This window comes from Lepus europaeus, chromosome 18 (assembly GCF_033115175.1).
Source record: "Lepus europaeus isolate LE1 chromosome 18, mLepTim1.pri, whole genome shotgun sequence".
Taxonomy (NCBI): Eukaryota; Metazoa; Chordata; class Mammalia; order Lagomorpha; family Leporidae; genus Lepus; species Lepus europaeus.
The window spans coordinates 37,889,837-37,909,294 of NC_084844.1; the positions used below are offsets into that span (position 1 = coordinate 37,889,837).

Consider the following 19,458-nt stretch of genomic DNA (forward strand, 5'->3'; position numbering starts at 1 on the left):
TTAACAGATTCAATATAGTTCATAGATAAGTTTTTTTTAAAGATTTATTTACTTGAGAGGCAGAGTTACGACAGAGGAAGAGACAGAGAGTTCTATCTGCTGGCTCACTCCCCAAATGGCCACAACTCTGGCTGATCTGAAGCCAGGAGCTCCTTCTGGGTCTCCCACGTGGGTGCAGGGGCCCAAGGACTTGGGCCATCTTCTACTGCTTTCCCAGGCCATAGCAGAGAGCTGGATTGAATAGGAGCAGCCGGGACTTGAACCGGCGCCCACAAAGGATGCCAGTGCCGCACACTGAAGCTTAACCTACTGTGCCGCAGCGCTGGCCCCCGTAGATACAACTCTAACAATAAAATGATATTCCCGTCCTTCCACCCTTGAGGGAAGGCCATTCTGTGCAGACAGGCAGCACAGGCAAAGGCCTCCAACTCAAAGGTTGGTACGGGAAGGAAGAAATGACGTGTCAGTAAGACGTCTTGTACAAGAACGTGCATAGCATATTTATTCCTATTAGCCACACTGGAATAGAACAGGTTCCTGCCAACAGGTAAATGGATAAACAAACTATGGTATGGCAATAGCATGGAAGACTACTTGCAACAAAAGAGTCAACCTGAAACAACATGGATGATTTTTAAAAAACTTTATGCTAAGAAGCCAGAAATAAGAACACACAGTAAAACAGTAAAGTATGAGAGCAGGAAACGATGGTGACAGAAATTGGAGTACTGGTTGCGTCGGGAATTGGACAGGGGCTCACTGGGAAGGGACGAGAGGGAACCTCAGGGAGGAATGAAGACAGGCTCAAACCAGTGCCCATAAGGGAAGCTGGTGCTGCAGGTGGAGGCTTAACCTGCTACACCACAGCACCGGCCCCAAGAGTTGGATTCTTTTTTTTTTTTTTTTTTAAATATTTATTTATTTGAAAGGCAGAGTTTCAGAGAGGCAGAGAGGCGGAGAGAAAGAGAGAGAGAGTCTTCCATCCACTGGTCTACTCCCCAAATGGCCACAATGGCTGGAGCTGTGCCGATCCAAAGCCAGGAGCTTCTTCCAGGTCTCCCACGTGGGTGCAGGGGCCCAAGGACTTGGGCCACCTTTCACTGCTTTCCCAGGCCATAGCAGAGAGCTGGATCAGAAGAGGAGCAGCAGGGACTAGAACCAGCGCCCATATGGTATGCTGGCACTGCAGGCGGCAGCTTTACTTGCTGCACTACAGCGCTGGCCCAAGAGTTGGATTCTTAATATAATGTTTTGGCACCAGTTTGAGACCCAGCTGCTCTACATCTGATCCAGCTCCTTGCTAACGGCCTGAGTAAGCAACAGAATATGCCTCAAGTGCTTGGGCTCCTGAATCCATGTGAGAGACCTAGAAGAAGCTCCTGGCTCTGGATTGGTCCAGCTCCGGCCATCGTGGCCATTTGGGGAGAGAACCGGCAGATTGGAGACCTCTCTCTGTCTCTTCCTCTTTTCTCTAACTCTCATATAAATAAATCTTTAAAAAGCACACACACACAAATCCCTAGACCAGTTTACTTGGCTTGTATTACACATGCCCTAGAGCTAAGTTTCTCAACTTTGACACCATTGACATTCCAGCTAGATAATTCTTTGTCGTGGGAGCCATCATCTGCATTTTAAGATGGTTAGCAGGATCCCTGGCTTCTGTAGGAGCAAAATCACTCCTCCCACCACTGAGAACTGACTTTTCCCAAGGAGAAGAAAAGTGTGCACACACACACACACACACTTATATGATCATCTTTCCTGTAAACACCGTGGACTTCACGGATTCTCACAGGAGACTCCCCTGATTTGTGCCCAGCTGTCAGCTTCACTCATGCTATGGTTGCTTTCAGGGATGAGTGTGGCTCTGGCATGAACATGATTGCATGTTAAAGATTCAAGGACAATAGTAAAGACATGGCTACAGGGCTTCACTTGTCTGCCAAAGGCTTGGCTGACTTTCTCCGCTGAATCAGATAGTAGTTCTTGAATACGGGACAACCTCTCTTGCACTTTTGTACTATTTACAAACTAAGGCTTCAGACACAACACCCTTTTTTTTTGGACTGGCAGAGTGGATAGTGAGAGAGAGAGAGAGAGAGAGACAGAGAGAAAGGTCTTCCTTTGCCGTTGGTTCACCCTCCAATGGCCACCACGGTCGGCGCACTGCGCTGATCCGAAGGCAGGAGCCAGGTGCTTCTCCTGGTCTCCCATGGGGTGCAGGGCCCAAGCACTTGGGCCATCCTCCACTGCACTCCCTGGCCACAGCAGAGAGCTGGCCTGGAAGAGGGGCAACCAGGACAGAATCCGGCGCCCCGACCGGGACTAGAACCCAGTGTGCTGGCGCTGCTAGGTGGAGGATTAGTCCGTTGAGCCGCGGCGCCAGCCTAAACACAACACACTTTTAAGTTTAATCTGCATTACTCACATTTTCTCCATCACTTTCTAAGTCTAGTCAACCAGCAAAACAATAAACCAAGTGCTGCTTTGTAACACTTGCAATGTCCATGCAGTCGGCGGATTCTGAGCTGCCACTGTGCTGTCGCTGAGCCCAGAGTTCAGGAGGAGAGGCACAATCCTATCGGTCAGCAGTAACTGCGCCATGAAGATGGTTTGTCCAAAACTGTTCTGCCTCTACCCTGAGGAACTCCCTCAGCCCTGAGCAAACAGGGCCAGCTGGCTCCCTGTGATGAACAGACGTAAACCCCAAAGCTAGTTCATAGTAAAATGGAACAAAAGAACGAGAAAGTTGTATTTACTACTTGTTTTTAATATAATTTACTGAGCTGGAAACTTTTATCTTTTAATTTTAATGGCTGTGTTGAGCAACTGTCTCATAAAATTCCTGAAAATTTAATAATCAGCTCTTGCAAAGCAGTAAGACCTGGATCCAACACACCACTGTGACACAAGGAAAGGAAATTGTAGTGGGGGTCTGGAAGTCGAGGGGCTCCCCTCAGAGGGCCAATCCTCCCTCTAAAGCAGGAGCAAGCCCCGTGATTGATGGTCTCTGTGGGCACCCGGTGGGTCTCGGGTGGGCATGTCAAAGGTAGCCGGCTTTACTGATTCAGGTAGGGTTTTCTCTAATGAGCACACCTGAGGTTATGTAGTGATGGTAAGCAGTAGGGGTTGGATTGAGCAGGTGGAAAGGAAGTGAAGACAGAAAGGGGGTGATGGGAACCTTGTAAAAAAGGGAGAAAAAGATTCCAGCCTTGGCTGGCGCCGTGGCTCACTTGGCTAGTCCTCCGCCTGCGGTGCCGGCACCCCTGGTTCTAGTACCGGTTGAGGTGCCGGGTACTAGTCCTGTTTGCTCCTCTTCTTGTCCAGCTCTCTGCTGTGGCCCAGGAGGGCAGCAGAGGATGGCCCAAGTGCTTGGGTCCCTGCACCCACATGGCAGACCTGGGGAAGCACCCAGCTCCTGGCTTCGGATCGGTGTAGCGTCAGCCATAGTGGCTATTAGGGGAGTGAACCAACAGAAGGAAGACCTTTCTCTCTCTCTCACTGTCTGTAACTCTACCTGTCAAATAAATTTTTAAAAAAATTCCAGCCTCTTAGAATTTATCTGCAGAGTTACACTGTATCACTGTGGCCTGAAACAGTGACTTTCAAAACAAACAAACAAACAAAAAAACGGGGGAAAAAAACCCACAGTTGTTCTGTCTCGAGAGCTGAAAACAAGAGCAGTCCAAGTGAAGTAGTCCAGTTTGGGCTCTGGAAGTGAACAGCCTGCAGTGCAGTGTGCCTGCGCTGCAGTGTGATGGGTAACAGCCCAGCACAGTCACGTGAGTAGCAGCCCTACAGCTTGGGTGGCCAAGGATCTGGGAGCCTGGCCTGCTGGCTGGTTTGTCCTCATGGTTGTTGAAGTTATCTAGGATGACATGATAGCCAATTCCCGTCCAAGTAAGAGGTGCATTTTCTACAGGTATTCCCGAGGTGTCACCTCAGTGTTTTGAGCATCCAAGTAAAAATGTATTACTTATGTAAAAACAAAATGTCCGGACCAGCGCTGTAGTGTAGCAGGTAAAGCCACCACCTGCAGGGCCAGCATCCCATATGGGCACTGGTTCTAGTCCCGGATGCTCCTCTTCTGATCCAGCTCTCTGCTATGGCCTGGGAAAGCAGCAGCAGAGGACCCAAGTCCTTGGGCCCCTGCATCTGAGTGGGAAGACCCGGAGGAAGCTCCTGGCCCCTTATCAGTGCAGCTCTGGCCATTGCAGCCAACTGGGGAGTGAACCAGTGGATGGAAGACCTCTCTCTCTCTCTGCCTCTCCTCTCTGTGGAACTCTTTCAAATAAATAAATAAATAACTCTTTTTTAAAAAAATGCCATGAACCAGCTCCACAGAGGTTTCTTAGGCAAACGTGAGCTGGATGCAGCGACACAGCTCAGGACGGAAGCAAACGGTTTCAGCGTGGGGAAGAGGACTCTGGGCTGGGTGACGGAAGTAAACTTACTGCTCTCCAGCACTGTCTTCTGAAAAATGCTAACACTTTCTCTCGCTCCACTGCCACCCTCAGCTGGTGTTGGGACTCAGGAAAAATCGCCTCCATGATTATCCCAGTCACTCACTTTGGAGAAGAAACTAGGAAGATTTTCCAAGAGGCTAAAAGCACAGCATCACCTGTGTGATCTGCATGATAGACACGCATCATGTTACTCACTCAGGACCGTGACAGAGATCAGCAGAACTGGCCAAATCTGGATCCGGAAATCAACCTAATTAGCACAGGCCCTTTAGTAGCTACGTACCAAAGGTGTAATTACGGAAAGCGGATGAAAAGGTCATACTACAATCTCCAACAAAGAACCATAAAGCTGTGTACAAATTCCCTTGTGATCAAATTAATCTTTCAAAAGATAAAATTAACCTTGCTAAGTACCCACCCACAAGCAGGAAGTACACTCACAATTTGACCCAAATTGTTAAAGAAGTTATGCCATCTACAGGCTTCCACAGAGTGATCATCTACTTTACCGGGCAGGCATTTCAAGCCCGTGGTAAGATGAAGTCACGTTACACATGGCCTGTTTACATGGCAAACTCTGAGTCAGACCGGGATACACAATCCTGACTCTTTAGTCAACAATCAACTGCTGCAATGGCGTCCGAGACTCATTATTAAGGAAGAAGGGTTCGGTGTTCTCCACCAATGTTCTCATTCCTGTTTTTCTGGACGAATGGTAGCATGGGCCCTCCCTGCCACCTCTGAGATCTGGCCATGCTGCAGACTGAGAGCCCGATTCCCATGTGCTCCCGGAAGACCAATGTGCTCTTTGTCACGTTCCCTTGGCCCTCCTGGGGTGACCATGTTCCACGTGGTAAAGGCTCTTGTTAGGTCGGGTCCCTGAGAAGGACACAGCACAGAGCCCCTCCAACCTGGGATGAACACCCAGCACAAGCAATAAGCAAAGCACTGTTGTTGTCTACTGCTGCAGCTGGGGGCAGGACTGCTGGTCACTGCTTCACAACCTCCCCTGAGCCGACTGACAGGGTGTGACTGAGAAACAGGGTCCACCATTCTAGACTTCTGGAAGTGGCTTGGTCATGTTTTGTATAATGCTGTCTTTGCACTGGTCTAACAAATCACAAACACAATGGCTCAAAACACCACAAACGTATCCTCCCGTACCTGCAGAGCTCAGAAGTCTGAAACAGTGGGGCTGCGTTCCTTCTGGAAGTTCTAGAAAGAATCTATTTCCTTGCCTCTCTTAGGTCCTACACACTGCCTGTGCACTCCCTTGCTCATGGGCCCCTTGTCAAGGCATCTGTCATTCCCTCCCTCTCTTTCTCTGTTTCTGCGGTCACACTACCTTTTTTCTCTTAGCCTCCAGCCTTCCACTTAAAAGAGGAAGGATCCTGGAGATGATCCTGGGTGCACCTGGATAATCCAGGATCATTTTCCCAAATAAACCACCGTGACCTAATCCCACGTGCAGAGTTCCTGTTTCCATGTAAATGACACCCTCAGAGGTCCCACGGACAAGGGCGTCTTGCAGGAAGCCGTTGTTCTGTGTCTGGCAGTTCCCCACTGTTAACTGAAGATAACCATGCAGGGTTGCAGTCAACACTGTCTCTACAACGCTGTACACATTGACAAGATGACAAAAAATGCTGTCGTTAGGAGTAAACTATTCTGGTGGGCGCCGTGGCTCAACAGGCTAATCCTCTGCCTAGCAGCGCCGGCACACCAAGTTCTAGTCCTGGTCGGGGCGCCGGATTCTGTTCCGGTTGCCCCTCTTCCAGGCCAGCTCTCTAATGTGGCCCGGGAGTGCAGTGGAGGATGGCCCAAGTGCTTGGGCCCTGCACCCCACGGGAGACCAGGAGAAGCACCTGGCTCCTGCCTTCGGATCAGTGCGGTGCGCCGGCCGTGGAGGCCATTGGAGGGTGAACCAACGGCAAAGGAAGACCTTTCTCTCTGTCTCTCTCTCTCTCACTGTCCACTCTGCCTGTCAAAATAAATAAATAAATAAATAAAAAGAAAACTATTCTGATATTTCACAGCAACAGGAAGAAACATCTTGAAGTCCACTGCTTATTTCACACAGAGGATTACAGAGAGTATTATACGGAGGAGAACATGGAATTACAGTGCCAATGTGATTTCCACTGGACTACAGGTCTGCAGAATAAGTGTCCTTTCTCTTACATCTTATATGGCAAACATGGTTTAGTTTTGTTTTCCAGGACTGCCTTCTTTCTTAGTTCCAAATCTACTGAACTTTAACCCACACCCACGAGATACAACCAGGTAATGCTTCACTTAGGGGGCTACTTTCCAATCCAAGCACATCACATCTCACTGGACGAGTTTTCCTCTTGACAACACTGGGCTGCTATGCACCCAGGCGGCAGGCGTCCACCACCAGAGGGCGTCTCAGACCACGAATGGGGGAGCACTACAGGCACAGGGCAGCGTGAACTTTGCCAGTGTCATTTCCAGCCTAAGAAACCACTGAGGAGGCACCCCTCACCCAAGCCCGCCGCCGTGGAGGTGCCCGTGGGCTGAGTGTTCAGCACCTGGGATCTCCTCGCTGCCCACCCGCGGCCCCAGGTGCTGCCCCTGTGGTCACATGGCCCTGAGGACTTCCTCCTGCACTGGCAAACCAAGCATCTGCATCACACCTGGATCGCATGCGAGGGGCTCTGGCCGGGGGGGCAGGTGGAGCACCTGGGCAGCTCGGTTGCTGCAGTATAGACCAGCTGAAGTCTCCTGCGGGCTCTTTCCAGCTCCTTGGCCAGGACCTGCTGCTGCTGTCTATCCATGGGGCTGACCAGCAGCTGCTGGCCCAGCACACGGGTGCTGTCCTCAAGCACCAGGTACCTGCCACCCTCCCGCCAGGCCCTGTGCTGGGGCTGTGCCAGCATGAGGCAGCTGGATAATAAATAAACACGCAAACAGACTCTGGCTTCCCAGAGAGGCGGTTCCTCAGCCCCTGGAGACCCTGGGCTATGCAGTTTCTGAGTTCCAACCAAGCTCCTCCTGACCCCTAATGACAGGCGGCACATGGAGGGCAGTCCTGGCAAGAGGAAGAGGGGAGCTTCAGCTCTCCATCCATGAATAAGAAGGCCAAGGCCCTGGCAAACTCCCAGTGACCTGAGAGCCTGGGAGCCCCCGGTCCAGCTCCCTGCCACCAGGACAGCCGTGCCCAGGGAGAAAGCCCAGGAGTCTGGCCGGGAAAGGACCCAGTGGGCCTCTTTCATCTTCTGGGGCCCCTGGAGCCCTGGCCTGACCTGGCCTAGCCAGGGAGGGGTTGGGGTGCAGCTGGGAGAGTGGCCACATGGAGAATAGGGTCCAAGTCCCTGCATGCAATTCCTGTGGCCCACATAAGCACTGGTTCGAGTCCTGGTTGCTCCACTTCTGCTAATGGCTCCCTGCTAATGGCCTGGGAAAAGCAGCAGAGACAGCCCAAGTGTTTAGGTGCCTGCCACCCACATGGGAGACCCAAATAAAGTTCCTGGCTCATGGTTTTGGCTTGCCCAGCCCTGACCATTATGGCCATCTAGGGAGTGAACCAGTGGATGGAAGATCTCTATCTTTCTAACTCTATCAAAATAAATAAATAAACCTTTAAAAATTAAACTAAAATTTAACACAATTAAAATTATGAAATACAAAAAAATGCATGGGGTCTCTAGATTTTTAAAGATTGGAAGGGTAAAAGAAGTTTAAAATAAAAAGTAAAAAGTCCTACTAGCAAGGGCTGGCACTGTGGCACAGCAGGGAAAGCTGCCATCTGCAGCACCAGCTTCCCATATGGGCAGTGGTTTCAGTCCCAGTTGCTCCAGTTCTGAATCAGCTCCTTGCTAATACACCTGGGAAAGCAGTGGAAGATGGCCCAAGGGCTTAGGCCCCTGCACCCATGTGGGAGACCCAGAAGAGGCTCTTGGCTCTTGGCTTTGGCCTCACCCAGCCCTGGCCATTGTGGCCATTTGCGAAGTGAACCAGTGGATGGAAGATTGATATAGATATCTCCTCCTTCCCGGCCCCAGCCTACTCTCTTTCCCTCCCTCCCTCTCTCCAACACTTTCAAATAAATAAATCTTTAAAAAAAAAAAAAAAAGCCACACTAGCAAATACCGCGTTTGAACACTGATAAAGGGGGAGGCATTTGAAGCAGTGGTGAAGACACTGCTTGGAATCCTGCATCTCACATCTCAGTGCCTGGTTCCTGTCCTGGCCCCACTTGCAATTAATGCTCATGTGTGCCCTGGGAGGCAGCAGGTGATGGTTCAAGCACTTGGGTCTCTGCCACCTACATGGGAGACCCAGACTGATTCCCAGGATTTTTAGTCTGGCTCAGCTTCAGCTATTGCACACGTTTTGCACAGAATGGAAAAAAAAGATCTCTCTGAATCTCTGCCTTTCAAATAAAATGAAAATTAACTTTTTTTAAAGGATTTATTTATTTGAAAGGCAGAGTTACAGAGAGAGCTAATGAGATCGATCTTCTATGTACTGGTTCACTCCCCAAATGGTCGAGACGGCTATAACTTGGCTGATCCAAAGCTAGGAGCTTCTTCGGAGTCTCCCATGTGAGTGCAGGGGCCTAAGCACCTGGGTCATCTTCCATTGGTTTTCTAGGCCCATTAGCAGGGAGCTGGATTAGAAGTGGAGCAGCCAGGACTTGAACCAGTGCCCATATGGGATGCTGGTGTTGTAGGCCAGGGCTTTAACCTGCTAGGCCATAGTGTAGACCCCGAAAATAAATTTTAAAAAAGAAAGAGGGCCGGTGCTGTGGCTTAGTAGGCTAAGTCTCTACCTGTGGTGCCAGCATGTGAGTGTTGGTTTGGTCCTAGCTGCTCCACTTCCAATCCTGCTCTTTGCTTTACGGCTGGAAAAGCAGTGGAAGATGGCCCAAGTGCTTGGGCCCCTGCACCCTCATGGGAGACCCAGAGGAAGCTCCTGGCTTCAGATATGCCCAGCTCTGGCTGTTGTGGCAATTTGGGGAGAGAACCAGTAGATGTAAGACTTCTCTCAGGGCTGGCGCTGTGGCATAGCGGGTAAAGCCACCGCCTGCAGTGCCAGCATCCCATATGGTTGCTCCACTTCCAATCCAACTCTCAGCCCAAGTTCTTAGGCCCCTGGCTTTGGATCGGCGCAGCTCTGGCCATTGTGGCCAACAGGGGAGTGAACCACTGGATGGAAGACTTCTCTCTCTCAGGCTGTCCTTCTCCTCTGTGTAACTCTGACTTTCAAATAAATAATCTTAAAAAAAAAAAAAAAGAAAAACCCACAGTGGTGTACAAACGAAGTAATAATAGAAAAGGAACCAGTAACCCTAGCTATGAAGTCAGAAGTTCAGAAGTGATAAGGCACTGATTTAATAGTTAATGTTTTATCTAGAAATGGATGAACTTTTACAAAACTCAGTAAATTTAGTTTTCTACAAAAATTTCTTAGCACCATACAAAGTATGAACATAATTTCATCTCTTCAAATACTTATATTCCATTTCTGTATGCTATTGGCCAGAGCATATTTAAATAAATAATTACCTAAACAGTATGATTTTAGGTTATAAATTTCAAAATGGTTCAAGATAAAAAAAACAACAACAGATTTTGGAATTAAACTCTTTAAGAACGTAATACTGAAAAGCAGACAGACCCTAACAACGGTGAGATGATCTGCCTTTAAGATGTGTCTTCGGGACACCTGGGCATCCACCTGGCTATCTCTTCAGGGCAGTGAGAGTTCATTCATTGTGCACAGCTACAATCCCATGCAGAGGGTCTCACAGTGACAGGTTAAAAAAATAAAAGCATATTTACTCCTTCCGTGGAGGGAACATAAATGTCTGACCACTGTCAAAGGAAGGACATCATCAGAAAGAAACTGAACAGGCATGAATACTTAAAAATGTAATAGTTTGCCCAATAAAATGTAAAAAAGGGATGTAACAAGAGAAAAAAGTTTACTAGCCTTGTGTGTGTGTGTGTGTACATAGATGTGTCCTGCACAGATGACATATGTAAGGTCAGTAACCGTATTCCACTGAGTAAACAGTCAAGGATGATCAGTTTATACAGCGAGGCGATAGAGTAAACCGTCATCTGGAACACTGCAAAGCATCTCAGGAAATGAAAGAAAAAAAAAAAACGGGGGAGCAACCTTAGGAAGTCACTGCATACTTGTTAAAAAATGGACAAGCAGGCCGGCGCCGCAGCTCACTAGGCTAATCCTCCGCCTTGCGGCGCCGGCACACCGGGTTCTAGTCCCGGTCGGGGCACCGATCCTGTCCCGGTTGCCCCTCTTCCAGGCCAGCTCTCTGCTGTGGCCAGGGAGTGCAGTGGAGGATGGCCCAAGTGCTTGGGCCCTGCACCCCATGGGAGACCAGGAGAAGCACCTGGCTCCTGCCATCGGATCAGCGCGGTGTGCCGGCCGCAGCGCGCTACCACGGTGGCCATTGGAGGGTGAACCAACGGCAAAAGGAAGACCTTTCTCTCTGTCTCTCTCTCACTGTCCACTCTGCCTGTAAAAAAAAAAAAAAAAAAAAAAGACAAGCAGAGCCAGACACAAGGTAGAGAACTGCGAACCTAAGTACTGCTGGCAACACTGTCAACAGGTCCATGCCATCGGGGACAGCCACCTGATAAAAGTGACGATGGCTACTTTTGCAGGCGTGCACTTGTGCAAATGTGCGCTCTGTCCTCTCAGGCACACTCTTCAGGCACTACATCCCAAAAGGTGGCAACAGTCGTCTACTTAGATTAGAACTGTTCATAACAGGAAAAATAAAAATAACCTCTAAACATAAAAAAGGCTACCAACATGATCCGTTATGTAACTTTTTAGAACACACACAGGGACATAAATACTAACCAGAAGCACCAAAAGGAGCAAAGTTTTCACCTGGGTTTATGAATTAAGAAAGATGTAGATGGAGTGAGTGTTCCTATCCTCGTACTTTATTTAGGTAAAACGGGCCTTGAAACTAACCAGAAGCCCATGTGCTACTGTTCAACTAACTGCCCACGTCCCTGCCCTCCTATAACACACTGCGGACCCAGTGGCCACCTCCATCCTCCTCATCGGCACACACACGCTGCTTAACAGCCTAGGTTTCTGGAAAGCAGAGTGACGGTAATGGTCTTACCGTGAGCGTGGCGAGGGACATGAAGCCAATGAGGTTGTTCCACACTCTGTCAATGTCCTTCAGCAGCTGCTGGAGGTTCTCGCTGCACACTGCCGTGGCCTTGATCCCCAGCTCCACACGCTTGGTTACCCTGTACACTTCAACCACACCTGGCCGACGGAGAGAGTAGAAAGGGATGAGGGAGACACCGCGGGACTGCTGCTTGCTGATGGTCACGGTGGACCTGTGCCAAGTGTGTGGACAGAGGGGCGCACGCCATGCTGTGGGACCCACTCAGACTCTGGAGCTACACTGCTTGGGTTCCCATCCCGGCCCGGCCCCTTCCTCGCTCTGTAATCTTGGACAGAGCAGGACATGTAAGTTCTCTGCACCTCAGTCTGCTCATGTGTGAGACTGCCCCAAAAGCCGGTGAGAGGATTACATGAGTGAATATTATAAAAGGCTTAGAGCGGTGCCCAGAGAACAGCTAAAGCAACTTAATTAGCTTTTTTTAGGTCTCTTTATGAGGCCATATGTTTGAATCTGGGAAATTCCAATAAACTGGCTGAAAATGGGAATCATAAAAGTAGTCTAAAGTAAACAGTCTAAGTGTTAATATCATCACAAAGTCATCTCTCACCTCCCTGAATCCCCCAGGCCTCTCGTGCCATTTACACACAGCACACGGTATGGAACGGCTGTCTTCCTGTGGTTTCTGCACTGTGGCTGACTTCAGGCGAGGGGGAGAGGCGCCCAGCACCCTCACATTCTGCTAACAGCCCTGCCCGTGTAACGCAACAGTCAGAAGCGGGGCCCCCAGCCTGCATGAGTGAATCCTGGAGCAGTTATGGGCACCTGCAAGCTTCGTGGACAGCACCAGTGAAGGGCAGGTTTTGTCCATCCTAAGGCAAATGATGGGGCACCTAAGAGAATCTTTTGTAGGTATCAGGGAAAAAGCCAGGCTTCCCTTTCCTGATGGACACCTACTGATGCAGTAAAACTGAGCTAACATGGCAGGGTAAAGCAGAGACCACATGCTCTCACTAGCCACTCTCCCAGCACATTTTCCTGAATGCCCACTATGTGCCGGGCACCAGACTAGGTGTTAGGGCACAGCAGTGAACAAACCAGAAGATAGGCCATGCCTTCCTGGAGGGTCCTGCTAGCAGAGGAAGATGGACAGTGAATACATGAACAAGTAGATATGGGAGATATTAAAGGTGCCTGGACAAAGGAGAAAAAGCCACCGAGATGGGGCACGGGAGAGGGAATACTATGAGAAAGCAGCCAGGGAAGACGGCACTCAGGAGGTGATATTTGAGTAAAGACCTGGACAAGATCAGGGTGCAGTGCACGAGGCTCTGGTCACGGGAAGGCCTGAGGTTAGCTGGGGGCGGGGAGGGGCGGGGAGGGACGCCGACTGGACGCAGACTGAGATTTCAAGTTGAACTGCGATGTTTAGTCACTCAAAGTGGCGGGGAAGCAAAGGGGTGTCATGAGGGGTGCAGAGGAAGAATCCACAGAGCAGGGGGCACTGATTGGAGACCGAACAGTTTCATTTTACTGCCTCACTAGTTCAGAATCTTCCATAAGCCAGTCACACCGGTATAACTGTACACTGCTACTACTACGTATACAAGGACTGGGCATCTTAGCCACAGAGACCTCAAGCCAAACATTGCTGCCTGGGACTTGAGGGTCTCAGCTACAAATGCAGATGTTACTTAGTGACGTCCTATGCAGCTTGAGAGATCTAGCTCAGCATACTTAACGTGAGGGAGAAAGCAAAATAACACAAAGTCCGATGGTTTCGAGTAAGATATAAAAGAACGTACCTAATAAATATTCCATGCCTTGAGCCGACTGAATTACTTCTGTGCAAACCGAACTACTACTGATTCCATTTAAGGTATCATTTGCCCTCTTAATGACCTACAAGAAAGGAAATCACATCACCTTATATAACTGGGGAAAGTCATGGCAAATGGATCCACTGTCAGACAACCCAGCTGAAATGCTGGGCTTCACAGGTAAGGCTGACTGAGGTGTGTAGGTGTGCGTGTGTGTGTGTGTGTGTGAGAGAGAGAGAGAGAGAGAGAGAGACACTATGCTGAAACAGACCTGATGATTCAACTTTAACCTAAAGAACCAATCCTCCAGTTCTCTAGAAGAGAGAAGACAGAGGCTCTCTAGTTTAACTATCTCTGTGACTAAGATAGGGGTGATGACATAGCTTATAAACATGGCGACAGAAGCGGGCACCACTGACAAATGAGCCAGTGTTGTTCTAAGTGGGAGGGAAGCCTCACTGAAGGTACCTGGCTGTCCAGTTTCCCCGTGCACAAGGCCAAGGAAGTGAGGCCTGCATCAAGCTGCACTGCCCACTAAGATCCACTGATCCCAGGAGAAGCGGGAGCCACAGGGGGGAGGCCTTGGGAGGTAGCAATGCAGAAGCGACATACTCACGTCCAGGGCACTTCCCAGGCATCGCTGCCACTCGTACGCGTACCTCTCATTTTCCTGTGGGTTTTACAAAAACAACCGGGTCACACAGGCAAGCCTAGAATCCCCTCTCTATGACTTCTGTCAACTCGAAGAGCCCAGCAGCCTTTCCCTATCATTAAAACAACTCTAGCCCAAGCAGTTCATCTTTCCGAGCTCTAATGGTTATGTGCAATTACTAATACATCTAACTCCTGAGCACGGAGTCTGTGAGCCTGAGGGAAATGTTCAAAAGCAGCTTCCTGCCGTAAACGTTCCTGCACCTGTGGAGGCGATAACGGCACTAAGCCTTCCTTCAAGCAAGATCCTCACCAACACCTCTCCCATCAGGCTGTGTGCGTGTGTGGGAAGCAGGAGTGGGGAGTGGACAGTTAGGCATGCTGCATACAGGGGTGAGACAGCGGGGTGGGGTGGGGCACGCTGCAGCCATGGAAATGATTCTTCCCTGGGCTTTGCTTTTTTTTTTTTTAAATTTCTTTTGAAAGAGTTACAGAGGAAGAAACAGAGACAGAGGGAAAGAGAAAGGGAGAGGCAGAGGCAAAGGGAGAGGGAGGGGGGATGAAAAGGGAGGTGGAGACAGGGGAGGGAGGAGAGGGAGGAGGACAGAGAAGCGGGAGGGGGAAGGGAGAGGAGAGGAAGAGAGGGAGAGAGGGACAGAGGGAGAGAGGGAAAGAGGGAGATGGAGACAGAGAGATTTTCCACCTGCTGGTTCACTTCCCAAATGGCTGCAACAGCCAGGGCTGGACCAGCAGGCTCTTCCAGGTCTCCCATGGGGGTGCAGGGGCCCCAGCACTTGGGCCATCTTCTGCTGCTTTCCCAAGCACATAAGCAGGAGCTGGATCGAAGTGGAGCTCACAGGGGATGCTGGCACCCCCTGGCCTTTAGAGGTCTGCACAAAGATGATGAAGACTAAGTTCTCACAGAGCATTTCCCCAGCGCTTCCCTTCTCCTGAATCCCCATGAAGAATCTGTCATTTAGGGTCACTGACCACCGTACCTGGGATTCTCCTCAGCCAGGGCCCATGCTATCATTCCGATGGACCATTCCAGCCGGGTGCCCTGGGCCTTTCTGCCCCTCACTTGCCCCTGGCGAAGCTCCTGGTCTGCGTAGGGAAGCAGCTCACCTCCACCTCGCCCGTCAGGTCCTTGTACTTGTCCCTGATGACGGGCAGAGCCGGCTTCTCACTCAGGGTGTTGGAGCGGTCTCGGAAAGGCTGCTCTGGGGCCGGAGACGGAGAGGAGCGGCTGATTTCCTTGTCGCCGAGGCTCAAACTCCTCTTGTGTGATCCTGGAGAGGTAGAGGCATGGGTGAGACTCGGGGCTTCTTGGCCAACACAGCCCCTTCCTTACCAGCGCAGGCCCGGGGGCACACGGAAAGGCACGGGCACTCAGGCTGGGAAGCGACATGCTGACTCCTTTCCGTCCTTCTCTCTCACTTGGCTTCCCTGCTACGTTCTCCCACAATTCTCAGTGCAGAATCACCACAGCCTGGAGGACACAGGTGCCTCTGTGAACGCCAGCCCGCTGGAGTTGTGTGGCTTCTCCAGTCACTAGCGGTGGCTTTCTTGCTCAGTGCCTACATGCTCTCAACCCAATTGAAACTAAAGACCCCCTTCCCCTTCCCTCTGGATGGGGTCAGCAGAGGCGGCAAACCCAAATGCCTGTGTAAAGTCAATGACTGAAGCAGGTTAGCTGGAGACAGGAAGTGGGGACTACACAAATCCAGACAGCAGAGCGCATCTGTAGGGGTGCTCTGACTCAGCTCCTGTTGGCTGGCCTCCTACTGCCAGATGTTATGACTTTTGAGAAAAAACTAGAAATCCAAACCATGACATCTCATGATTTTATTTCACACTTCAAGAAAAAATAAAAACAACCTACTTCTAAGTGGGTCAATCGAAACAGACCTGCAGGATGGAGGCAGGTGCACAACCACCAGAGGGCAGCCTGCGGATGAAAGGTGCTGTCTGGAGCCAGGGACCAGAGGCAGAGCTGACCCCACAAGTGGATCCAATTCATTTCTCGGGCTGTTTTTTTTTTTTTGACAGGCAGAGTGGACAGTGAGAAAGAGAGAGACAGAGAGAAAGGTCTTCCTTTGCCGTTGGTTCACCCTCCAATGGCCGCCACCCTCCAATGGCGCACTGTGCTGATCCGAAGCCAGGAGCCAGGTGCTTCTCCCGGTCTCCCATGCAGGTGCAGGGCCCAAGCACTTGGTCCATCCTCCACTGCACTCCCGGGCCATAGCAGAGAGCTGGCCTGGAAGAGGGGCAACCGGGACAGAATCCGGTGCCCCGACTAGGACTAGAACCCGGTGTGCCGGCGCCGCAAGGCGGAGGATTAGCCTGTTGGGCCACAGCGCCGGCCTTCTCGGGCTGTTTTAAATAGCACACCTCTAACCAGACAAGTAGTGCAACGGTAGTTGTGTGCCAAGCTTGGGTCTCGTCTACAAATAGTTGGATTCCACTCAGTCTTAGGGAAAATGTCAGTATGGTTTCTCTTTTACTGACCCCGATTTCACAGGTTGAAAAATCTATTTCCTGCTGAACGAGGGAGCCCCATTTTATTCTTGGTAAGGAACATCTAACGTATCAGTGGAAAACCTACTTGAAGTGACTCACCTTGAACAGACAGGTCGAAGGTTGCCAGCTCACTCTTGATCATTTCTTCGCTGGATTTCATTTTGCTTTGTGAAGTGGCTACTAAAAAGTCAAATTTGCTGATTTTGGGCTTTTCACTTTGAAACTCTCCAAAATCGTCTGAACATTCTTTGGGGGCTTCGTAGGAGGCGCTGCTGGAAGCCGGGCTTAGACACGCGGGCTCTTGGCCCCGTTCAGCCATGGGCAGGTCCTGTCTTGTGAAATCTTTGTAGTCCCTGCTTTCATAGTCCTTTTGCTCACTGGCCTGAGGAGTCGCGTCTTGGAAACTGGCGAAAGCTGGGAAGGTGGTGTCAGGAAGAGCACCTTCGCTGGGAAAGGCGGCTGCTTTGGAGAGAGACGTCATGGCGATGTTCTCCGAGCTGCCAAAGGAAGTCTCTTTCTTTTGCAGGACGCAGGGGGCTGACGAGGACCCACTTCCTGCTGAGAGGACAAATGGAGAGAATTTTCTGCCCTGAGATGCATCCTCCCTGTCTGACCAGTCACAGCTTGTGAGTGTGCTCACTGCAAAATTGCTACTGTAGCTTCCAAAAGCAGCGTATCTTAAGTCCTCTACATCTGAAAGGGAAATAAGACCCCACAATTAGAGGCAAGCTCACGAGTCACGCAAAACGCCTGGCACATCTGATTAGTTTTAGGCTATGCCGGAGTCATTTAAATTTAGAACTTGGCCCCAAATGGGAGAAGTTGGACTATAAAAATCTGATCTTTAGAAAACCCCCGTTTAGCCTTGAGTTGGCATTCATATGTAGTCACAAAGAATCACTGTCTTTGAATATTAAATAACCAAAAAGATAAGCAGTTCATCTACTAATAGGTGCACTGTTTAACCTAAGATTATAGTCATTTAATAAATTGTCTGTTCCTTGATCATTTAAAATGTGTTTAATTTATCTGCTGCCTAAAACATGTCTGTGCCTCAACTTTGTTAGAAAATGTTTCTGTAAGACCTTTATTGGAGGATCAAGCCTATGGTTAGAAAGTAACCTGAATATATGTTATCGCGAAAAGGAAAAAAAAAAAAAAAAGAAATGAAGGAGGGACAGTGAGATGTATTATGGGCTTAAAGTTGTATATGGGAAATACATGAAATCTGTTCTCTTTACGTAAATAAATAAAAAAAAAACTGTCCAAATGAAATGTACACAGCAACCTGATTAAAGACTGACAGTCTCTCAAAACTAAAGTGACAATGTCTCCGAAGTTTTCACCAATTATTAGGAATTTCTGTTTCAGAAATACAAGATTTTAACGAAGCAGTTACTTACCTAGTTGTTATTTTTGGTCAATTTGGACGTCACACTGCTGTGATGGAGTAGGAGCCAAGAAACAAAATCTAATCTACTTTGGGTCTTAAGGGAAGCACCAAAGGGCCGGATCCTGCTTAGCTCCTGTTTTTCTTTCAACTCTGTACCCCGCCTCATGTAAAGGGGGCTGTGGGGAGGGGGAACAAGAGATGCTGGGGCGCAGACATTTCACAAAGCCTCCTTTCAACAGGCTTACATAACTTCACAGGTACAGACATCGGCTCCTTTATGTAGCTGGACCTGAGCCTGTCCCCACCACCTGTAGTCTGTATGACCTTATGACAATCATTTCACACTTCTGAACAGTTCATGTGGGTGTGAACTGTGGTAAGGTGCACAGAAGGCAACCCAGCGAGCGACATGACGCGGCCAGTGTTGGCTTAGCATGGCTGCCACCACCTTCGCTTGACATTGAGGGGCTGCATTAGGGTCCAGGACAGAATTCTTTCAAAGTGAAATGAAAAAGTACACTCATCGGGTCAGCGGTGTTGCTAGGCGAAGCGTTTCCTGCTCGCTTTCAAAACGCACAGCCAGCTGAGGCTGGGGAAAGCTGGTGTGGCTGGTGCAGCATGGCTGATAGGCGCTTGGAGTCCCCTCGGTCACTGTGTGGGAGGCCGTGTCCCTCGGACACAAGGCCGATGCTCCCTGGTTCTGTGACCTGCATTCTCAACACCAAGGCAACAGGTGAGCCACCCTGGATGCTTGCCATTGTTTGGCAGCAACACCGCACGGTTCATGTGTATCTGGGACTCCTCACATTTCCACAGAATTACAGCCAGAGAGGGAAAGTGGGAGAGACAGGGAGAAGGAGTCAGGAATCTTCCACCTGCTAGGCCACTGCCTAGGTGGCTGCAACGGCCAGTGCTGAGTCAGGCCCAAGCCGGGAGCCAGGAGCTTCATCAGAGTCTCCAACATACATGGGCGGAAGAGGCCCAAATGCTTGGGCCATCTTCCACTGCTTTTCCCAGGCTATACATAGCAGGGAGCTGGATTGGAAGTGGAGCAGCTGGGACTCGAACCGGCGACCAAATGGGATGCCGGCATTGCAGGCAGCAGCTTTACCCGTCATGCCACAACGCTGGCTCCTCCAAAGGTCTTCTAACAGTAAACCCCAAGTCTCTCTCTAAGTCTGGCTAGGAAAAGGGCACTCTAAATTAATAATAAAAATAGAAAACATAAGATGGACAAAAAGCCAACCAGGGAAAAACAAGTACCTTTTACAGAACGATGGTGTATTTTAAATTTGTAGTACAAATGGTACCCTTCATATGTGGCTCATTAAACACAAGGGAAAAAAAGACTGCCGTGACTACTGTGCGGTTTAGACTGAAGGAAACAAGCCTCGGGCAAGATGCTTACTTGCTCCTGCTGTCCTTGTTTCCCGGGATCAGAGGGTGCCCAGACTCAAATGAGGT

At 49.8% G+C, this 19,458-nt stretch overlaps 1 protein-coding gene across 9 annotated transcripts in view; it reads right to left on the bottom strand.

Moving 5' to 3' along the window:
• The window catches only part of SYNRG (synergin gamma), a 92,589-nt gene that overhangs the window by 5,881 nt on the left and 67,250 nt on the right, over positions 1 to 19,458 (bottom strand). For 7 of the 9 annotated variants that reach the window (XM_062175310.1, XM_062175314.1, XM_062175307.1 and 4 more), the window contains exons 16-20: positions 16,701 to 17,294; positions 15,207 to 15,370; positions 14,047 to 14,100; positions 13,416 to 13,512; positions 11,602 to 11,750 (exon numbers count right to left, since the gene is read on the bottom strand). In XM_062175310.1, the coding sequence (XP_062031294.1) occupies positions 11,602 to 11,750; positions 13,416 to 13,512; positions 14,047 to 14,100; positions 15,207 to 15,370; positions 16,701 to 17,294 (1,058 nt within the window). The remainder of the gene's footprint in view (positions 1 to 11,601; positions 11,751 to 13,415; positions 13,513 to 14,046; positions 14,101 to 15,206; positions 15,371 to 16,700; positions 17,295 to 19,458) is intronic. The other 2 variants (XM_062175313.1, XM_062175311.1) reach the window with 1 other exon arrangement.